The 22,207-nt window shown below is 54.4% G+C and overlaps 3 protein-coding genes across 10 annotated transcripts in view; 2 read left to right on the plus strand and 1 right to left on the minus strand.

The window, feature by feature from the left end:
• The window catches only part of WDR48 (WD repeat domain 48), a 45,061-nt gene extending 42,830 nt beyond the window's left edge, over positions 1-2,231 (plus strand). For all 4 annotated transcript variants that reach the window (XM_081071892.1, XM_081071893.1, XM_081071891.1 and 1 more), the window contains one exon: positions 249-2,231. In XM_081071892.1, coding sequence (XP_080928018.1) covers positions 249-344 — 96 coding nt within the window. In that variant the 3' untranslated portion in view covers positions 345-2,231. The remainder of the gene's footprint in view (positions 1-248) is intronic.
• Positions 2,232-13,237, minus strand: GORASP1 (golgi reassembly stacking protein 1). 2 transcript variants are annotated; one of them, XM_081071898.1, is made up of 9 exons: positions 13,007-13,237; positions 9,314-9,394; positions 8,536-8,739; positions 6,719-6,805; positions 6,467-6,597; positions 5,999-6,233; positions 5,089-5,209; positions 4,471-4,623; positions 2,232-4,236 (listed from the first exon to the last, which is right to left on the minus strand). In XM_081071898.1, exons 1-9 carry the CDS (start codon positions 13,067-13,069, stop codon positions 3,980-3,982), a joined length of 1,332 nt encoding a protein of 443 aa, XP_080928024.1. In that variant the 5' UTR covers positions 13,070-13,237; the 3' UTR covers positions 2,232-3,979. The 2 variants fall into 2 exon arrangements, with proteins under 2 accessions (XP_080928024.1, XP_080928023.1); XM_081071897.1 differs by lacking the exon at positions 13,007-13,237 and adding an exon at positions 12,353-12,611.
• Positions 13,226-22,207, plus strand: part of TTC21A (tetratricopeptide repeat domain 21A) — a 32,685-nt gene continuing 23,703 nt past the window's right edge. For all 4 annotated transcript variants that reach the window (XM_081071886.1, XM_081071887.1, XM_081071888.1 and 1 more), the window contains exons 1-6: positions 13,226-13,380; positions 14,608-14,737; positions 15,553-15,663; positions 16,318-16,484; positions 17,752-17,874; positions 19,759-19,916. In XM_081071886.1, the coding sequence (XP_080928012.1) occupies positions 13,354-13,380; positions 14,608-14,737; positions 15,553-15,663; positions 16,318-16,484; positions 17,752-17,874; positions 19,759-19,916 (716 nt within the window). In that variant the 5' untranslated portion in view covers positions 13,226-13,353. The remainder of the gene's footprint in view (positions 13,381-14,607; positions 14,738-15,552; positions 15,664-16,317; positions 16,485-17,751; positions 17,875-19,758; positions 19,917-22,207) is intronic.

Raw genomic sequence — 22,207 nt, forward strand, 5'->3', positions numbered from 1 at the left:
TCAGGGCGCACGCAAGGCCTTTCTTCAGAGGAGTGGCTGAAGGTGGCGTGGTGCGCTGGCCTAGCCACACAAGCTGCCCGTGTCACGGGGCCGGCTTCATGCCTGCGTGCATGGCAGCTGTGTCAGCAGGAGCAGGCCACCGGGCCTGGCGGGAGGAGACGACAAGCTGGGTCACCTGAGGAGAGGCCCTGAGTAAACGGTTACGGTCTTAGCTGTTAGAAGCTTTCACAGCGTTACTTGCTCTTCAGGTTTTGGATCCCAATATGGACCTTCGCACAGTGAAACACTTCATATGGAAGAGCGGCGGGGACCTCACCCTCCATTACCGGCAGAGGCCCACGTGAGGGGGCGAGCGCGCGCTCCTGGGCAGTCACTTCCTCTGTGGCCCCACGGGAGTCCTAGGAAGCCCACTGAGCCCCAGCGGGAGCAAGACTTCTAACGGCCAATTTGGTACGGACCGAGATCCTCTTTCAGTTGAAGTGACTACTCGAGATGTAATCTAGAAACCAGTCTCCTTGTGTAGATTAAACTGGCCCCAGGGAGGCAGAGAGAGCAGAAGCGCCCCAAGCAGACCGTGTCCTATGAGATGTACAGAGAACTGACGACAGGCCAGCGCAGACTCGGCTTCCTCCTTTTATTTCAAAGGACCTAATTTTTGTCTGTTAGCACTTGTTAGGGACACATCGGTAGGGCCACATGTGTCACCATGTTTCGACTTCAAACCTACACACTGTAGCTTTTCTAAGAGTACATTCCATTCATGCAGTACCTTTGAAGGCTTTTTCCAAGTTTGTCATTAAAAAAAAAATTGTTTTCACCATTTAAGACAATTATTTTTAACAGGAACTTGCCGTTGCACAATTCAGGAGTCAGCCCATTTCATAATAAATGATTCTTGTTGGGCTTGTTTCTAATATTGCATCTCAGATGTGTTCTTGTGGAAGAGCTGGTGAAATTCCAGGGCCTGGATCCTAGCACTTGGACTGCCAGGCCGGAATATGCCCTGCCTGTGCCCAGTGATGCCACGGCCCCTGGCCCGTGCGGCAGCCACAGGGAGGTGCAGCGCTTTTACTGCCTCCTGTACTGTGTTGTTTTGTTTATGGGCAGAGCTAGGTGACGTCACAGGGTGAGAGCAGCACGACACCATCAAAACTTAAGCCCATGATGAAATTGTAATTTCATTTAAATGCTACCTAAAACTCCTGGTGTCAGAGTGAACGGATATCATGGTGAGTTAATTTGATATTCACATCCTGGAGGTACGCATACTTGTGTTTCCAGGGTTTTATATGCAGGTTTTTGTTGTACCTGTGCGCAGATTTCTTTTCACTGTTCTAACAATCTAAAGCTTTCATAGAATCATTTGGATCTTGTACAGAACATAACTTATTGGGGATTAAACACTCAACTTTTGGCAGAAAAACACACTTTGGATTCTCCCCAAGGTCATTTGTATTCAGACCAGAACAATGGTTCACCCCCATGAAACTACATGAGACAAGCCTCCTGTGTGAAGCCAGAAGCACAAGTGCCTTCAGAGGGCAGTTGATTCCAGTCCAGTTGCCTCCCCAGCTTGTGTGCAGCCTGTTGCCACAGCGGCAGGGACTAGGGAAGGTGCGGGGAAGCTTTTTCCTTTTCTACATCTTCAAAGGTTCAGCTAGAGGCAGCTGATGGGCCTGGGTCCAGACCTTACTGTTTGAGACATTCTGATCGCACAACTGTAGAGACAGGGTTCCCTCACTGCTGGTCAGCCTCCTTTGGAAAGCGGACAGGTCATAGCCTCCGGCTCTTTCAAGAAGCGGCAGAGACATGTCACTTCTCTACCGAGTCTCCCGTATGCAGAGAGCAACCGGCTTCTTTTTTTAAAAAATTCTTTCTATCTGTTGGATACTACAGTGCGCTATTTGGTGCACATTTTTTAGCAATGGTTGTGAATTAATGTCAAAAAAAGAAAAAGGAAAAAAAACACCTCATTTACCAGCCATCACTTGTGTTTGCATGAGGGGCCCTTGGGCTAAAGGAATGGGTTTTGCTGGGCCATTCTGCCCTGTGTGTGGAGCCTCGAGGGGTGGCTGCGCTCCCTTCCTGCCCTAGATCGGACCCCCAGCATGGTTGTACTTTCTTCTTCCAGTCAAACCAGTAACCATTTTCAGAAAATTTGAGTCTGCAATGCCAAAAGGGCAAAAGTCTGTATTTCACAGTTGTATAGAATAAAGGCTTTAGTTAAAATATTTCATAGTACACATTTATTTTTTACACTTGTCATTTTCCTTCATAATAGATTACATAGAAATTAAGAAACCTCTGGTTTCGTGTTTGCCCTGGAAATCATTAGCATTAATACCCATTTTGTCCCCAAATTTAGGGAGGGGAGTGTGTAAAAGTGAGGAAGAACCAGACCCCTTGGGGGAGGGGGACTTTGGGTCAGACTATCAGGCTCCAGTTCAGGGAAGCCGCCCTACTTCCTGGATTCCTGCAGAGGGACACTGGGCTCCCAGACCATCCAGGAACCAGGCTCCAGCACTGGCTTTGCATACAAGGCTTATCAGCTGCTCGGGTGGGCTTGACAAGGGCTTGCTTTAATTTAAATGCAGTCACAGTGCTAGAAAGTTAAAAGTGTTCGCAGATTTGGGGTCCTCCTTCCATATACGTGGTCTGTGCCCTGCAGAGCAGACAGCCCTTGTCCTATTGGCCTAAGCTCTCCATTTCCTCGGAAGTGCAGACATTACAAATCAGGCAGAAAACAAAAGGCAGCTTTCATGGTAATCAGCAAGGAGTGGGAAGGTGGGGGACTAGCCAAGACGGGAGGACTTCAGGTAATGACCGGCTATGCTATCTGCGTGGAGCCCTTCTCTTCCGGCAGGAGCTGGGCCGAACAGAATGCCCAACCTAGTCTTAGCCTCCCAGGGCACTTGGTGGTGGGAAGAACAGGTCCCCTACCTCAACACTAGGGGAAAGAGCAGAAGGGTGCTCATTCCCCCGTGCATGGGAGCTGTGTGTAAAGAGATCCATTCAGGGCTGGCTTTGAGTCTACTTAGGATGATGAACTTAAACTTACGACTTATTCAGCATGGCGGCTGGGCTGGATACTTTGTATACTTAGACTGTTGTGTAAGTTTGGGAGCTGATGGGAGTCACCATTGGGTCTACTAGGTCCCTGAGTATAGGACCTGGGGAAGAAGAAACATGGTCCAGGCACAGGTGAGCCTCTGCTAAAGGGCCTAGAATTTTCAGCCCTTCTCCCCAAGGGAAGGTGGGCAAGTTCACTGCCTCTCCATCTGCGACTGGCACAGCAGTCAGCCTGAGCCAACTGTGCAGCGTAGCAAAGCAATGAGGGCACATGACAGAAGACACAGTAAGTGGGGCTTCAGGGGTCCCCAGGACTTGGTGGGGGTGCCTTCCAGTATAGAGAGAGTTGGCTGAGCTGTGCGGAAGAAAATCAAGGCAACCTCTACAGAGCAATCAGGCAAACACTCCACAGCAACCCTTCCTCCCTCACCCCATCGTCACCTGATTGTGGCTGGAGCCTGCTGTCTCCTGGCAAGCCCGTGACCAAGCAGGAGCAAGCACTGGACCTAAGGGTACATGGCCAAAAGATGCCCTTCCCTCTTCCTACCCAGTGAGGCTCCGTGCCCACACAAGCAGCACCACCACCTTTCCTACCCTAGATCCCCCAAAACATTTCATCTGGGGTGCTGCTTCCCCAAAAGGATGTTTGAGATTCTCAAACAAATGCCCAATTCCCCAAAGCCAGGACCATCGTGCAGAATTAATGCTAGGAAGTCATCTCTTAGAGACCAGTACGGTCTGAGTGGATACAAAAGTCCCCGCTAGCAGAAGTCCCTGCGTATCACATGGAGCCACTGAACACACTGGGCTGGGATCAGGCAAGGGGCTGGGCCCATAGCATGGCCTGAGTTGCCTCCCCACATCTGGGCCTCACGAAATGCCATCAGCAGCCTTGTCACAGCCCAGGGCATTATTCGGGGGTAGAGAGTTTGGCCTCGCTGGGTGCCCCCTCAGCCTCAGCCTGTGGCCCAAAATCTGGACTCGGTGTGCTTGCCGGCTCCTCAGCCTGAGCTTCGAGCAGCTCAGCAGACAGCCCATCTTCTGGCGAGGCTGTAGAAGTGAGGCTGTCAGGAAGGGTCAGCTGGGGTAGGTGGTCTGACGGGGCCTGGGCGCCTGGGCTGTCCGGGAAGGAGACTTCAAACTCTGACCCCGACCATGTGGCCTCACCTGAAACACAGGGTGGGGCTGAGGAGACCGCTGTGGCCGAGGGCACTAACCCCATCGATCCCCAAATCCCACCCCGGCGTTGGTGGGGGCAGGGAGATCTGGTGTACAAATGCCTTGAAGTGGCTGTGTCCCTCCCAAAGGCCAGCCACTAACCCCGCTGAGACACCGGTGGGGGGGGGGGCAGCCTTCCCAACAACCCTTCCCCCAAGGCTTCACAAGGGGCCAGCCACTCACCGCCACGCTCCTGAGAACCGCCGCTAGAGCAGACATCTTCCAGCCCTGAGGCTGAGACAGCTGAGGCGGTCAGCTCTGTGGAAGAGTGCGGACTGGGCCAGACACTGGCATTGCTGCTGTCCAAGAGGGAGATGCCCGACACGTCCAGGAAGCCTAGGGGAAGGGGCACAGTTCTTCGCCAGCACAGTACCCTGAGTGCTGAAAGCTGGGGCCCTGGGCTCACTCTGCCCCGTTCCTGGGGTATCTGGCCCAACCTGAGGCTAATCTCCGCCCGTGGTGATGCCTCCCACCCAACCCCCAAGAGGTTCCCCACTGCCTGTGTCTGAGGAAAGAAAGGGGCCTGGCATTGAGCATCGTGGGAGTAGCACAGTGGCAGTGGGCCCAGACCGTGCTCTGTCCCGTTTGCTGTGACCTTGAGCAGGCCACTTCCTTTCTCTGGACTGCCATCTCCCCATCCAGACTGGACCACCTGCAGCCATCTTGGTGTATATGCTAGAAGGGCTCAGCAGGTCTGAGGAAGGTTTTGGCACTGCCGCCAAAGTCCAGCCCTGAGCCGAGGGCCCCCTCAGCACCAGGCTTGCAGGTTCCTCAGCCTGCTCTCCAAGGCCCACTCACTACCTGGGTCCATGACCCTCTGCACTGGAGGCGGAGGCTCCATGGAACGTGGCACGCCATGGCCAGGACTCCCAGGCTCCAGAAGCTGTCCCTCCATGGAGGAGCCGGGTGCCTGCAGCAGGGCCTAGGGGAGTGAGGGAAGAAGAGGGAACAGGGAGACAGCAGTCGGGACAGTGTAGTCCAATGGAACCCCCAGCCCACGCTTGCCCAAGAAGCACTGCTCTGCCCGAGGGAGCAAAGAGCCTTGGTGATCTGCCCCGTCCTCTGCCTGTCCTGGAAGTCAGGCAGAAGGGCCTGGCTGGCCTCCCCTGCGGTGCCCACCTGGAGACGGAGCGCTGTTCCACTGTGCCGGGGAGCCCGGGTGCCCACCCAGCCGGGCCCCAGCAATGACCCACAGGAGGAGGCCTTGCTTGAATTCCAGCGCGCCTGGAGAGCAACCCTCGTGTGCCCGGGTACAGACCCTAGGCACCAGCCCAGCGCCCAAGGCACCGAGGTGACCTCAGTGGCCATGAAGGCTAGGGGGGCACTCCCCTGCAGACTTGGCCATACAACCAGCCCAACTGAGGTCTGGATGCCCAGCCCCTGGCCCAACTTTACCACTGCACTGAGGCATGGAACAAGGCTCTGCCCACCTCTGAGCCTCAGTTTCCCACTCACGAAATGAAATGACAACCAGTGCCTTGTCATTACCGTCACCTCCAGGCCTGAGTGGCAGGAGAACCAGAGTGGGTTCCACTGTCCCAGAATGGGCACCTGTGCTCCCACGGGGCCCCAGACGCAGAGAGGCCTCCTAAGGGCTCCACAGACAGGCCCTTTATGACGCAGTCTCCAGAGGCTCTTGCCCCGGCCGGCAGGCCCCTCTGCTGACGCGAAGCCCCCCTCTGCCCCCAGCTGGTAGGTGCTCCCCACATACCTCCATGTAGTCATCCTGCCTGGATCCCATCTGTAGGCCAGGGGGGGCAGTCAAGTCCTGGGGGGTGGCTCCAGGCGGTGAGGTACCAGGTGGCAGGGTACCAGGTAGGGGGACACCAGGTGGTGGAGTACCAGGTGGCGGGGTACCAGACGGCAGGGAACCAGGTGGCTTCTTGTGGCTGGGGGACTGGGTTGGGATCCGGTGCAGATACCCGTAGCCGATACCACAGCCCAGACTGCCAAAGGCCGGAAACATTCAATCCAGTTGTCCCACACTGTCCCACAGCCCTTTCTGTCTCTGCCATCCCACCCACTAATGGCAGTGAGGGGCCTGGAAGGGCCAATGGTCAGCCTCGGGATCCCTGGGCCCAGGGCCCAGCCCTCCACCCCCCAATGGGGCTCTGGAGCTCCATGCCCACCCAAGGCCCCCCAGGGCCCCACCCTGCAGCCCTCTGAACGCGGGAAGTACCTGCCCTCTCCACCCCAGGCTGCGTTGGGAGTTACAGTCACCTCCCGGCAGGAGTCAGACTCGGAGTTATAAACCATCAGCTTCAAGGGCTTCCCCTCGTGGGACTCGATGAGCGTGAAGAAGTCTTCAGACTATGACAAACACAGGGCCTGAGCCTTGCTCCCGGCAAAATGAGGCACTTCTCACGGACAGCACCCATCTCTCCACACCCCATCCAGGGGACTTGGGGAAGGGCAGGCCGCAGTTCCTCACCTCCTGGAGGATCTGGTCTGAGCCAACCACATAGTCTGTGTAGGGGCGCAGGCCAGCAAGGCAGGCAGGCGAAGAGGGTTCCACATCCTGGGAAAAGAATCTCGAACTATCGGCCTTGCTACTGGAGGGGGGCGAAGGGGAGAGGCCAGGGGAGCTGCCTCTCCAGGTAGTGAGGAGGACACCTGTCTTCTATCCCCAGGCCAAGGCCGGGGAGACGCTCCTACCTCCCCCACTAATTCTCCACCTCCCGCAGGTCCACAGGCTGCCCAGCAGAGGGCAGTGCCATGGCACGGCTCACAGCACTGAGCTCTGGAATCTGACCTGGGTTCAATTGCTGACTCCACCAACTGCTAGCTGGGTGACTAGGGACAACCACTTAACCCCTCAGGACCTCAGTTTCCCCACAATTAAGAGTAGGATATGTGGTGCTTACACATAGGGTTGCTGAGAAGATTTTAAAAATAATACATGTAAAGAATGAAAATCACATAAGTGTCTAACTGCAGTGCAGCTGTTACTGCTGCCGGGTGTGCAGCTGAAGACCGTGGGCAGGGGCTGGAGGTGAGGGCAGACAGTAGAACTGGGTCCAAGGGTCGCTTTCTCCCTTGGAGAGGGTCCTTGGAAAACTCTACCACTCCTGATCTCCCAGAGAAACGCAAAGGGGTTGACACCATTACCCCCATCACTCTTATGGACAAACTGAAGCAGGCTGAAAAGGTTGAGAAGGGGCCCCCAAGAAGTCCGTGAGCACTAGAAAAGGCTAGAAACCAAATCAGCCAATTTTCAGCTGAGGGCACGGTCCTGCCACCAAGCCATAGGACCAAGCATTCTTGAGAACTTGGGCACTATCAGTGGACGTACATGTCACATGTGCATGTGTGTCTGTGAACAGACACTAAGAGCAACATCTGTGACAATGAAACTCAGATTCATTAAGGTTCAGACCCCACGCACCAGCCCGGTGTCCAAAGGTGCTCTCAAAGGACCTGCCAGAAAACACATGGTACTGACATCCTATGGAATACACCAGAAGGAAAACAACAACAACAACACTATATATAAAGACTAAAATCAGGCCGGCCCAGTCGCTCAGATGGTTGGAGCGCTGTGCTCCTAACACTGAGGTCGCTGGTTCGATTCCCACATGGGCCAGTGAGCTGCGCCCTCTACAGCTAAGACTGTGAACAACAGCTCTCCCTGGAGCTGGGCTGCCGTGAGCAGCCGGAGGTTGGTGTGGGCTGTCGTGAGTGGCCAGCAGCCGGCAAGAGATGCCATGGCTGCTGTGAGAGGCCAACCGCTGACCGACTGCCTCAGCCAGGGGAGCACAAGGCTCATAACACCAGCCTGGGCCAGGGAGCTGTGTCCTACACAACTAGACTGAGAAACAATGGCTTGAACCGGAGTGGGGGCAGGGCGGAAGAAAGGGGGGAAAAAGACTAAAAGCAGCAGCAACATTCTGGAAGAGCAACCACCCTTCCAGTAGATAGTATCTCCACCTTTCAATGTAAGAAACCATGGTATAGAGGGTAAGAAGTGCCCAAAGTCACATGGCTAATAAGAAGCCATGTGCAGGTAATGATGAGCTGTCCTCGCTGGGACACTGGAATGAGTGAGGCCAGACCCTCTCTTGGGGAGCCCTCTAATAAACCCACTGGCTACTGGCCCATCTCAGTTGCCCCCACACTCCACCCTGACCCGCAGCTACTCCTACATACCCCCCTACATGTTCTGGCCCCACCACCTTCCCCCACATGCCCTGCCCACATAGCCCCTGGCCTGTGGCACCCACATCCGCGCCCAGCCCCGCCCCCACTCACCAGCACGTGCCACACGTGCTCGCTGGCCCGGCGGAAGCTACAGAAGCGCACGCTGGCGCCCAGCAGGCCCTGGCCGCCCCACATGTTGCTGGGCACCACCTCCACCTCGCGCACCTTCATGGTCTTCATGTTAAACACCTCCAACTTCACAGGCTTCTCCACATTGGCCTTCAGCAGAGCCTTCAGCGTGTCATTCTCCTTGTTCTGCGGGGGCAGGGGGCTGACTCCAAGCCCTCCCCCCAAGCCCCAGCCGGGCCCCTCAGATAAGTCTGGGTCTGAGATGGGCCCTTGGTGGCCAGCTGCCTCAGCAGGGCCTGGTGTGGGATACGCAGGGGAAGTGGCTGGGCCCAGGTCCACAGGCCAGGCCTGGGCCAGCAGCTACTGAGACCCCTACCACCTCCAAGCAGTGCTAAACCTGCCTCCCTCAGCCCCCCAGAAAACACAACAGAGCAAGCAAAGAGCCTCCTGGGTCCAGAGCACTGCAGGGCTGCCCCACTCAGTTGCCCTTAGCCGGAGCCTCACATCTGTCATGCCCCAAGGACAGGCCCCTTAGGCCTTGTGGCCACCGCCATGAATCCATTGCCTCCCTCCCACCCCTGAGAGCTCAGGAGCTGAGAATTGAGCAGGGCCCCAATCAAGCTAAGATAGCCCTGGAAGAAGGGGAGATGAGGCTGGGCCTCCCTCCAGAAGAAAAGGGAAGCAGGAACCAGGCTGGGGCCTCCTGTGGGGCAGAAGGACAGACGCACACAGCAAAGCAAAGCAGGGCGTGGGAGCTCACCAGCCGCGAGTGCCCGATGGTGATGATGAAGTCAAAGTAGGGCTCCAGGCCCGCCTGCTGGGCCGGGGAGTTCTCCTGCACCTGTCCCAAGCACAGGCCAGTCACCGCGCCAGGCCCATGACCTCCATGAAGCCCCCAGCCCTCAATCTCAGAGACCATCACCACTCCCTGTGTCCTGACGAGACACATGCACTGGCATGAACTCTTCCGGAGAGGTCACACGTGGCCACTGTCAAGGTCAACTCCATCCTCTCTCGCTACCTTCCTGGGCACAAATTTTCCTCTAGGAAAATGGCTCTTTCCTGATCATGAGCCACAGGACATGCTTCCAGAGATGCCTCACAGGAGAGCTCAGTCGGCCCTGGGGGCTACCAGTTGGCCACATGGAGACCGGGTGGCACAGGCCGATGGGGAAAGCCAGGAAGTTTTCCCAGAAAGGTTTAACTGTGGACAAGAAGGGAAACCCCACACACAGTGGAAGAAGCGGACAGGCCCCAGGATAGATGGGACCAGGGCTGTGCCCAGAAAAAGGCAGTAGGGAAGGCAGCCTGTGGCCAGACCCCAGAGGACGCCAGACCCTGTGGTAACAGATCCAAGGCCAGTCCAACAGGCGTTGGGAGCTGCTGAGGAATGGTGGTTGAAGACAGCACGCCCCAGGGGCAGGCAGGAGCCCGAGCCAGGGAGCCTAGTGAGCAGTGTCCAGTGCCACCTTACAACCTAGCAGCCACTCCCTTGTAGGACATCTCCAATATCCATTTCCTGCCCTGCCCTGAACTCCTTAACTCACTGCTGCCTCCACAAGCACAACAACCAGGCCTTGCCTCTACATAGAAATCCATCTCAAAGGCCCCATTTACAGAGCCTTGCTCAAACAATGCAGCCTTTATCCCCAGGTCCCAACCCTGAAGGTGGGCCCCACACCCTCAGGCCTTTGGCTGTGAGCTCTTGATACCCTGCTGGACAAGCATGGCCCGCCCAGCCCCGAGAGCACAGGGCTCATGTGAACTCAGGTTCTGGACAGGGGAGGGCTCTGTGGCTTCTGTCACCCAACAGCCCCTCCAATCCTGGATCCCCAAGCTGAAGGAGAGCTCACTGCTGAGCCTTCGGATCAAGGCCAGTTTGCCCTGGGATCAGTACTCCCTCCTGGCAGCATCACCAACTGAGCCCAATCGCCACCTCCAGAAGCCGCCATGGCTTCCAGTAGGAGTGGGCTTAGAAACCACTCAAGCCCTAGTTAGCCTGGCTCAGAGCAACTGCTCTAAGGCCCTGCAACCAGGGAGCTACTACCCTTTCAGGGGAAAGCTGGGACAAGGTGGCTTTTGAAAACCAGAGCACAATTCATCAGGGATAGCTTGCAGAGAGGTACTGCTCCCTGCCCAGGGCTACTCCCAAGCTGCTCCTGTGGCCTTGTCCATCTAGCTGTACTCATTGCCCTTGTCCTCGCCCACTGTGGCTCCTGCCTACCGTACGCCCACTGCACCCCCACTCCAACAATCACAGCCCTCTGTCTGGCCCTCCCATGGGGGTTCCCATGACACCCAACCCCACAGACCCACAAGCCAGAACCCTCCCCCCACTGTAATCCCCATCAGAAAACCTCATGTGATTGACAATGACAGCAGCTTACCACTCCCTGAGGGTTGGCTGGCTGCCAGGGGACGGTACCACCTTCTTTACCTGTTATTTAACCCTTTTACTAACCCCCCAACTTACAGAGGAGGAAAAGTACTCCGTGATTCAGTAATCTGACTCCAAGAAACCCAACCCAGGGCCTGCTCCTAACCACTGCCCTGTAACAGCCATTTCTGGGGGAATCCTCCACTGCTCCAAGCTCGTTGAAGGCAGGGACATCTCCATTGTGCCTGGCACACAGTGGGAACACCAATATTTACAGAAGGCAGCACACTTGTTCTTCAGTTTTTAAAAATGCAAATAGGTAATGTCACATCTCCATTTAGAACCTCCCAATGGCTCCATATGTCAGGACGAAATTCGAAATCTTTGGGACAACATGCAGGTCCGCAGTCAGGCTTCATCCTTTACCATTCTCTTTACACAGCACCACCACTCCATTTCCATGCTTTTCCTCAAACACAACGACAACCCGTCCACGGGGCCTCCCTCTGTCTAGAATGCTCTTCCCCCAAACATCTGCACTGTCCACTCCTTCCTTCCAAAGTGTCTGTTTAAAGGTTACTTGATCAGAGGCCTTTCCAGACCTACCCAAGACGGCACCCACACATCACTCTGTGTCCCCTTGCCCTGCTTTATTTTTCTCCCTCGCAATGATCACCACCTACCATATACTTCTGTTTCTGGTCTGTCTCCCTTGTCTCCCTGCCGGCATCCAAATGTAAGCTCCGTGAGAACAGGGACAGTGTCTTTTCTTCCACTGCTCTATCTGTGCACTGCCACAACGTAGATCCAAACTACCTGTTTTTGTGAATGAAGACTTCCAATCCCCGGATCTCTCCACTCTGTCTCTCCAACAGTCCCTTCCAGTCTTCACTCCACCATCACGCCACGCCTCCCGTTTGCCAATATCCTCAATGTGTTTGCCTTCCCATCAAAGCTGTTGGAAGACTCTCCTGCTGGATACATTCCATTGTCCACCTTTCCTGTGCCGAGCCTCACCACGATGACCACCAGAAAAAGACCATCACCAAGCACAAATCCTGTCACCGCTGGGTCCTGAAGCTAAGGTGGCTTTCATTTTAGAAAACCCCTTCTTTCAGACGCCTCCCCCGCCCCCAGGGCTGATAACAGAGGTTCCCATCACAATGCAGAAACCACGCAACAGCCAGGCACCAAACTGAGGAGCTTGCACCCCTCTCTGCAGCCTCCCACGATGCACAAGAGAAAAGGGGTCCTTCCCCGCTGCACTCCAGCCAGAGTCCCTCCAGCCCCTCTCACCTCCGTTACAGCCCCTCCCTCTACAAATGTCGATCCCAAATCTCCATCGGGCGGCGGGCCCCTCTCCTCACCTTCAGACTCGAGGAGCCCCACCACCCTATCTCCACGTTCCCCAGGACTGCTCACCCAGACCTCCTTGTCGCCACACGGAGAGGACATTTTCAGCCGCAACCTCACGGCGCCTCTCCGCGAGGTTTCACCGGGGACCCTACCCCAGCTGCCGACGCTGTCCCCTGCATTCTGCGGCATTGTCCCTGTCCCCATTTCCCTGGCTCGTGTGCACTAGCCCCTGAGTCCCGCAAGGCTTTCCGACCCCACGACTGGCGGGAAGCGCGCCGACGGGCCCCCCGCGGCTGGTGTCCACGTGGTTACCCCGGGCCCCCCCGCAGGGATCGCGGGAGCCTCGGAGTTGATGGCTCTCTCCGCAGGCCCAGCACCAAGCGCTGCACACAGCAGGCGACCGTAAATGCGACTGAAGTCCACACATGCGTACGACCGGACCTGGCGCAATCTTCACCGGGGGAAAGTGCCGTTCCGGGGCGGCCTGACACCACCAGGAACCGCTCCCGCTTCCGGAACAGCCGGCACCGGGCGGGGGCCAGCAGTGCTGCGGGGCGCCTCCCGCGGGCAGGGCCCCCCGGGCGGAGGGCACCCCTGTCCACCTGGAGGCTGCGTGAGGACCAGGGCCCCGCCGCCGGTGTTCTCGGCCCGCGACCGGGGGTCCTGGAGCGTCCCTGCGGGCGCCCGGCCACGGTCACCGGCGCCGCGGGGGCGACTCACCCCGTGCAGGTGGAAGCCCTCGGCGCCGCCCGCGGGCTGCTCGGCGCTGGCGCCCACACCCATGGCGCAGGCCCCGCTCCCTCGCCGGGTCCGGAACCGCGGCGCGGACCCCGCCACAGCGGCGCGCGCCCGCCCTCTCGGCGCTCGATTGCCGCCGCCTTGTCACGTGCGCGCCTCGCTCCTTCCACGCCGACTCTGACGCCCTTACCAACCCGCCGCCGCTCCGTCTCCAAGGACGCGCGCACCGCCCACTTCCGGCAGCCAGAGGCGGGCCCGGGACCCCGACTCGGGAATCGGGCCTCGCGCGGCCCCACCAGACCGGCTCTCGGAGCCGCGAGAGCCCGGCGATGAGCAGCAATGACTCGTCCCTTATGGTGCGTGGCCCAGGCCCTGCCCGACCTCTCCCTTTAGGGTTCTCCGCCCCAGCCCGGCAACCCCCGCGCGCTGCTGCGTTCCTGCCACCTCTGACAGTTCCTGCTGTCCCCTTACCCGCCTTTGGCTGTCCCTGGCAGCGAAAGGGTCCCCGCCCCTTGCCGCCTCACTCTCCCCGGCGAGTGCATCCTCTCTGGTGCTCTCGTGTGCACCCTGAGCCCCAAATCAACATCCTCACCCAGTCCTGTGCCCCAGCTCTCCTAAACCGATGCATCCAGAACCCATTTCCGTCATCTTGCCATCGTGTCCCCTTCCCCTGCCTGTGCCTCTTCTGTGTCCCCCACCACCATTCGATCCTCCAGCCTCAACTGTTTCCCATCCCCCCATTCTATCTGCAAGGAACGTCAGTTCTTAAATGTCTCCTGAGTTCACCCACTTCTTTTTGTCTCTTAGCCCAAGACCACCACCACCTCTCCCCTAGGCACTTGCAACAGCTCCCCTCCCAACAGGTTCCTCTGCTTCAGCTCCTTCCCCTGCAGTCCCCCCAGCCCCCACCCACATACACAAAAACCAATGGTTTTTGCAAAAACACACATGTGCATACATCCCTTCCCCTACTTAAAGCAATTCCACCTGCTTCCTACGATCCTTAGGATGGTGTCTGGGCCCTTACATGTCGCCCACGGCCTGGTTACAATCCAACCACATTTGTCCTCAACCCCAGCACCCACCAACCTTAGGGGAAGTGAGATTTGCTTTGAAATCTCAGCCCCTGTTACTGCATGACCTTTGTCAAGACACAGTCTCCATGGCCTTCAGCTCTCTTACCTGGGAAGGTATGGAGAGGATAATGCAGAAGATAATGGATGTAAAGCCCTGGATACAGCTTCCAGCAAGTGGTTAGCTCACAATAACTTGTAACCAACTATTGGTGTAATTATTCTTCTTATTGATCCTCTTTCTCTTTAGTTCCTTCCTAGGACAGCCTGAATTGAATTCTCTATCACATTTGAACCAGAATCTGCAATAATTCCAAAACAAACACTTCCAAATTCCTTCCCAGGGTAACTGCATGGAGCTGTTCCCGGGGCTGGTGAAGATCAGGATGTGGCCTGAATGTTCTCCTGGTCTTCCCTTTACAGAACTGAGGAGGAGCAGGCAATAGGGGCGTGAGCGGGTCAGGACAGAGACAGAGAAGGGCTATTGCAACTGTGTCTTCCCTCCCTTAGGCTGGGATCATTTACTACAGCCAGGAAAAGTACTTCCGCCATGTGCAGCAGGCTGCAGCCATGGGCCTGGAAAAATTCAGCAATGACTCCGTGCTGCAGTTCTTTAAAGCCTATGGAGTCTTCAGGGAAGGTAAGGACTCACCAGTGTTGGTCTCCTGACCTGGGCACTAGCCTAGCACTAACACTTGGCTCTACCTGGATGCCCATTTCTACCCCAGTCATGGAAACAGTCTTAACAGTCCGTGCTAGATTCCCAGGTTAATCCACAGAAGCCTGTGCAATCCATATCTAGTTGACTTTGGGATCTCAGAGAGTTTACAACTGCTGCGCTGCTCCTCAGTTTCTCCATCTCTACAGTGGGTGGGTGGAGAGATAACCGCCTGATTATTGAACTAATCGCAGGTTTGGAAGCTGAGAGCCAGTAATGCAGGAAAAGGAGGAAGTGGCGAGTATGGGTACTGGCAGGTATGGCATAGGTGCAGGGAGAGGAGTGGACGCGTGCAGGTGCTGACTCACTGACATTCAGAAAGTGGTCTTGGGCTGGGGGCCGGCTGAGCTGTCCTAGGCAACCTCCGTGCACATGGAGGGGTAAATGTAGTCGGTGGCTCAAATGCCTTGAGGTCCTTCTTCAGAACTGACCTCCAGCCAAAAATCTCAGCCTCACAACTATCCCTGCAAGTACTCCCAGGTACATCCTCGGCTCCAAGTCCTCCAGCCCCTGGCAGCCTGGACCACGCTGCCAGCAGTCTTTTCAGGGAACTTCAGTCTTCAGGGACCTCAGGCCATTGGGGACCTTTTGGACCAGTTAGTCCTCTGATTCTGGGTGAAGAAAGGTGGTGTCAAGCCTTGGGTCACCCTGAGAAGGACTCCCATGTATCTGCCCCGGAGCCCTCTGTCCTCTGGGCATAGAGCCCAAATGCCTAACCAGGTGGGCTCTCTTTGCAGAGCGCATCCAGGATGCCATCAGCAACCTGGAGAGCATCCGGAATCACCCAGACGTGGCCCTGTGCTCCACCATGGCCCTCATGTCTGCTCACAAGAGCTGCGAAACCATCGGTGAGTGCAGCCATGCTCAGCTGAGCCTGGTCCCACCTGGGAAAGAGAGCCCCACTCCAGAGACACAGCCCCTCCAGGGCTGCAGAAGGTGTGTGCTCTGGTGACTGCGGGTGCTGTTGGCCAGTGAGGAGTGACTGCCGCTCCCCTCCCCTCAGAGGCCTCAAAGATCACCCCACGCCCAAGTGCAGTTCAGTAGGAGCCACAGGAAGAGAGCATGACAGTGGGAGGGGTCCTCCTTCCAGATTCCAAGAATTGGGGAGACACGCTGCTTTCCTTTGCCAAGATCTCATCAGACAAAATCAGGCTAATGTCAATAATTCTACTGCTAGTCTCCACTCCTCTAGAGAGATTCCAAGAGACCACAAACTACTATTTCCACCTAGCACGGATTGTGGGCTTGAGGTGGGGGATTCGGGTGTAGTGTGTCTGCATAAATCTCAGACAGCAAGGCCAAGTCCAGGCCTCGGCAGCTCCTATGGCATCTCAGGAGCCAGTGTTGTTGGTTTCCAGGCCCCAGGCTGGTGTGTGTTTGGCTCCTTGTATTGAGGGAGCTCCAGAGCATCCAGACACAACCTCCTGGGCCCTCAGTTCTCCCTGCAGCACCAGGTAAATCTCACTCTCACTCACGCTCTTCCTCCTCTTTGGAATTCACAGACCAAGAAGCAATTCAGGAGCTCCAGAGCAGCCTGAAGGAAATCCGCAAGAAGGCCAGCGGGACTGCCCTGTACTATGCTGGCCTCTTCCTCTGGCTCATGGGCCACCATGACAAGGCCAGGGAGTACATCGACCGCATGCTGAAGCTCTCCAACAGCTCCAGTGAGGTACTCACCGCAGGCATCCTGGGGCAGCAGCCAAAGAAAATAGCATCCGGACACATCACAATAGGGTGGCCCTGCGCCTGGGGGAGAGCCCCACCCAGGCACTGACAAGACCCTGGGTCTCACAGGTGCCCCCACCCACGTTGTCTCCGGGCTTAGCCCAGTATACACTGGCATTCGTGTGGAATCCAGGGGCAGATAGGTGTTGCCTGTACTATAGATTCTACAACTCTTGACTTTTAGAAATTAGAAGATTTTTTACCGAACGGTCCATATTTCCTGGTTCTTTTGAAAAACTAGATGACCTGGCTACACGGGGCCTGCATGTTCTCATTGTAGTGATCTGCTCATACGTAGATCTCATGTACCACGGATGTCACATGCAGTGGGTCTGCACTCAGGGCAGGATTTGAAGCCTCAGTCTGGGCCATGCGTTCTCAGCAGGGGGAGAGCCCCCCCCCAAGGGGGGGTAAAAGTTTGTTTCTGGGGTGAAAAAATCTTACTGTTCATGTATAAAACACAGATATACATACAACACATAGACAGTATGTCTGTGATATTCAAATGTCTTAGAGGGGAAAGGAACGATTAGGGAACAACTGTCTAAAAAGTTGCCTTAGGAGGGCAGTAACGGAGGAGAGTTGAGACACACGGGTCTAGGCCACGTGGGATGCTTGAGGGCAGCCCCTGGGGTCTTCCCTGTCAGGCCTGGCCTGCCGCGTCTGCCAGAGAGGCGGGGCAAAGGCTGGAGGAGAGGAGGCAAGGCCCCTGAGCTCAGAGTGGCCCCTGCTCATGCTCTCAGAGAGCATTCCGGGCTTCACATGCAGGCCAGGTGAGCAGAGAGCAGGAGCGGCCTGTCCTGGTGCCCTGGGTGGGCCTTCCGAGCCAGGTGTAACGTAAACAGGCAAAGATGCCTCAGTAAGTAAGGGTGAGAGAGCTGTGGAGGGTCACAGCGAGGGCCCAGCCTCAGCCTGGAAGGTCACAAAAGGCCTCCTAGGCTGACTTTTAAAGACTAGTGGTAGTTAATCAGGTGAAAGGATTTGGTTTGGGGGGTTGTGTGCTGGGAAGGGCATTCCAGGCCAAGGAACAATGGGTAAGAAGGACTGGCAGTGAGAGAGAGAGCGGGGCTGCCCCAGGATCTGCAAACAATTGTGCCTGGCAGGGCCTCAGGGTGTGGAATGACAAAGGGTGGACATGAGGCGAGAGAGACAGGCTGGCTCAAGGCCATGTAGGACCATGGACTTCATCTTTCATCTTGTTCTTATCTCAGGGCTATGTGCTGAGAGGCTGGGTGGACCTCACCTCAGACAAGCCCCACACTGTGAAGAAATCCATCAAGTACCTGGAACAAGGAACTCAGGACACCAAAGATGTGCTGGGGCTGATGGGAAAGGTGGGCAGTGGGGAGGGGAGGAGAAGTTGGGGTATCCCTGACTGGGCCTTTGAAGCCAGAAACCCACCTCAGGCCAGACCCTCACCTGGAGGGTGAGGAATAGAGGCCCAGAGAGGGTCAGGGTCACATAGCAGCCCAGGGCCCACTCCAATTCTCACCTCCTTTCTGCTCAGTTTGCGTTTCTGTCTCATTCTGCATAGGGTCTTCAGGACCTCTTCCTCAGGGTCTGTCCTTCCTTAGTTCTTTCAGGCTTTGTCTGTTTGCCTTTTGGTTTCACTTACTGCTCCTTTACTCTGCCAGTTTCTTTCACACGTTCTCGTCTCACCTGTTAAATTCACTTAGTCGGCCATAAGAGAACGGAGATATGTTTTATGTTTTGTATTTTCTACTCTTAATTTAAATGAAGTTCTTTTTTTCTTGTGTGACCTTCATTGAATCAATCTAAGAGAAAAATTATCCATTTATTCCCTTCTGTTTGTATCTGTCTTTCTTATAAAATGAATGCATATGCATTTAACAAAGCAGAAGTCTAAAAAAGTCGAAAGATGAATTAAGATGACATCCTGAGCCCTACCACTCCAAAACAGCTCATGTTAATGTTTTTCGGCCATGCCTCCCTGTCTTTTTTCTGTGCATGGGTTCAGTATATGCTTTGGGCTGGTTTTCTGGGAAGCAGAAGCCATGAGATTATCATGCAGAAGCTTTGTCTGGGAGCATCCTTGGGACCAACACCTGTGGGGAAATCAGAAGGAGCAGACCTGGGTAGAGGGAGAAGCTGGGCAGGCAGCAGTCCCAGCAAAGGACCCGGAAAACGCTCCTTGGAATTCTGGAGCTGGGATAGCCCTAACTGTCCCCCTCACTGACAAGATGTGGGTGTGGGCTGCCCCGCCCCTATGGAAAGGTGTGAGCTTTCCAGGCAGCTCCCTTCAACCATGGGCAATGCCAGGAGGGAGGCTCCCCTAACAGCCACCAGCTACCAACTCTCCTGGTCCTGAAGGGGATCACACACAGTCCCCACTGCAGGGTAGGAGATATATATTGTTCCTTTAACATAGGTGTAATCATAGGGCAATCTATCATTTGGTTTCTTTTTCTTCGTGTAAGATTTTGTCATCAGCAAATGTCATTTTGAATGTCTACATAAAGCCAGTCCCCTATAGTATGGACCTAATGTAACTTGTCAACCCAATCTCCTATTGTTTGGATACTGAAATTGTTTCCAGTTGAGCCCTTAGAGAGAATCTGCAGTGAACACGTTTATATATAAATATTTAAAATAGTCTTCCCCTTGTTTTTAATAAGTCTCTTCATGGAGAGTTACTGTATGTAGGTGTAGCATAAGCCATCCTTTCAGATTTTTCAGAGTTCAGTTTCTAGTCTTTTAGGAGCGTTGCCCTCTGCCCGTCAGCCACCTGTGACATGACTCACCCAGGAGAACCTGGTGGCTGCCTGGCCCACAGAGGCCACAACTCCAGCTCAGTGGGCCTTGATGGAGAAAAAGCACTGCAGCCTCGCTATAGACAGGGTTACCTGCAAACCGTAACTGACACCAAGTTACTGCCCTGGGCTCCAGTGAGCAGTTTTCAGTGATGAACTTCAGGAAAATGAATGGGCCATTTGTGGAACTAGAAAGTGCCCAGCAGCCCCAGCTCTCTTCCTAGGTGGGGCCTCACCTGGCCTTGCTCTAGCCCAGGCCTGCTTGGGCTCAGCTGTCTCCTGCAGCCCCTGCCTTGCCCAACCTGGAACCCAAGACCGCTGTGGACCTGGACTAGTCACTCTGAGTGCGCATGTGTCAGGCTCTGCTCCTGTCCCAATGGGGACACTGACACCCCCACTTCCCTTCGTGGGCCCTGATGGAGGCTCTTTTCTTGGGGCTCTCGACAGGCAACGTACTACATGACGCAGCAGAACTACTCAGGGGCCCTGGAGGTGGTGAACCAGGTGACGGGGGCCTCAGGGAGCTTCCTGCCCGCCTTGGTCCTAAAGATGCGGCTGTTCTTGGCTCGGCAGGACTGGGAGCAGGCGGTAGACACAGGACTCAGGTAAGGGGCGAGGGTCCACCTTGCCGCTAATATGTTCCCATCTTACAAAGTGGGGAGATGGGAGATACTGTGTATTTGGTGGAACAAGACACTGAAGTCAAAATTGCCACTAGAGGAGTTGTGAGTACTGATAGGATCTTATCGGGAGGCAGGGGGTTGGTAAGCACAGACTGATATAAATTAAACACCTACCTGCATGGGAGGAAACCAGCTGCTGAGGCCTACGATGGACAAACCGAGATGGAGGCATGTCCAGAGGTATAAGCATATTGTTGAGGGGCGAGATGAAGGGAGCTGCCAAAGAACCCAAAGCAACAAGAGCTACAGGGTGAAAAGCAGTTGCCTCTGAGGAGTGGGGTTTAAGGGACCGTAAAGGGAGAACGGGACTAGGGACTGTTCTAGTGTTTAATTTTTTAAAACTGTGGATGTGATATACTTAAATAAAAACTTTAGGGGAAAGGTCATTGGTGACTGAGAGAAGACTTTTAGTCTGAGGCTGGGCACAGCAGCAAGACCCTGGAGAGTTCAGGAGTTGTTGGGACGGGAAGGCAGACGCCAAGGCAGACGTTGGGACGTAGGGTGAGCCTGAAGCATTGTTATTGTGAATAGAAATACAGACAGCTGCAGGGAGAGGGATGTTCGATGCATGTTTTTTGGAGGATGGAATTTTCTAGATAACTGAAGCTTACCTCTTTAAGCTCTAATGCTTTGTTTTAAATCAAGTGATTCTGAAATGTATAATACTAATTTTCTCCCTAGAAAGAGTTAATGGGCTATTTTTTTTCTGAATGGCCAAGTCATCACTGTGAATTGTTACTAAATTGTATGGTGATGTCCAGCACAGTGCTGAAGAAAACAAAACACAAACAAACCTCTTCCTTCCCTGTGGAGGGATGATAATTCCTCTGGTGATAAGTGGAATTTGAGTCTCAGAGAAAGGTGCTGATAAGAAATTAAAAGTGATCCCACCCTGCTCAGCCCCGAGGGGCCCACATGAGCAATGCCTGTGTGGCCCCAGTGTCCCCCTCTCTGTTGACACCTTGCCAGCGTCCTTGGCAGGAGCTGGGTCAAGAGCTTGCTTTGGAGGCTCGGCCCTGGGCCAACAGGGTATCTGGAAGCACCTGGCCGAAGGCCACAACCATGGGTATATGAGACCCCCCCTTGCCCAGTTCCCACTGCCCCCATGTGGAGGACACAGTGTTTGGTGCCAACAGGCTGAGCCCAGCACCCCAATGCCTTCCCTAAGGAGGCTTTTACAGCTAGCGGTGGTCACAGAATTCTCCCACTGTTTCTACATCTCTGCTCTCTCTCCGTGTGTTTCTCTTGTCATCCCTGGTATTACTTATTTTCCCTTCTCTCTTTTTTTTTCTTCATCAACATTAAAATAATTTGTCTCTTTTATTAGTCTTATGAAAGAACCAGCGTTGAGTTCTGTTGATGCTCTCTGTTATATATTTGTTTTCTAATTTATTAATTTCTGTTCTTTATTTTTTTCTGCCAACTACTTCCGTTTGAGTTATTCTGTTGTTATTTTCTACCTCTTGAGTTGGGTGCCTGGCTCGTCCATTGTCAATCTTCTTTTAGAATATACGCATTCAATTCTATGACTGTCCCTTGAGGTACCATTTTAACAGTATCTACACAGTTTTATGTGTAGTATTTTTAATACCATTTGGTTCTAAGAATTTTTTAATACCCATTCCGATTCTTCTTTCGTCCATAAGTCATTTAAAAGTGTGTTGTGTTTTTTTAAATTTTGAAATGTATGAGGTTAACAATACCTTTAGAATCATCATAAATGGTTAGAACTCCTTGAATGTTGACGATGCCTAATCATGTTAGAATTTTATGTTAATTAGAGCAACCCTCTTTAAGCAGAAGGCCATTCCCTGACCAGACTGAAAAATATAGTTTTCTTTATAGCTTCCTATAAAGAAACAGAATTTTGAAAACTGCATAATGTGATCAGAAATTGCATCTTTACAATGACACATGGTAGAAATTAAGGCGTTCTTTCCATCTTACAGCTGCAAGCACCTCTGTGGCCCCTACCCCTGGACCCTGGTACCATGGTCATGTCTGTGTTAGTCGGGATATAAATAGGCTTCTGTCACAAAGACACCCCAAAATATGTGACTTAAATAAGGTTATTTAATATGTGACATAAAAGGTTATTTCTATCTCAGGGAAAAGTTTGGGTGTTGGTCCAGGGCTGGGACGGCATCTTAACTCTGTAGGGTCCCAAACCCCTTCTGCCTTCCTGCTTTACCATTCCTATGATGTTTCTCACA

This window comes from Rhinolophus hipposideros, assembly GCF_964194185.1.
Source record: "Rhinolophus hipposideros genome assembly, chromosome: 14".
NCBI lineage: Eukaryota > Metazoa > Chordata > Mammalia > Chiroptera > Rhinolophidae > Rhinolophus > Rhinolophus hipposideros.

Excerpts from the sequence above, each read along its gene's own strand:
- GORASP1 (XM_081071897.1), bottom strand. The coding sequence starts at position 12,490 with ATGGGGACAGGGACAATGCCGCAGAATGCAGGGGACAGCGTCGGCAGC. Across the intron at positions 6,598-6,718 it reads CAGACCAGATCCTCCAGGAG|TCTGAAGACTTCTTCACGCT; the intron begins GTGAGGAACTGC and ends TGTTTGTCATAG. Across the intron at positions 4,624-5,088 it reads GCAGAGGGTCATGGACCCAG|GCTTCCTGGACGTGTCGGGC; the intron begins GTAGTGAGTGGG and ends CCCTTCCCCTAG.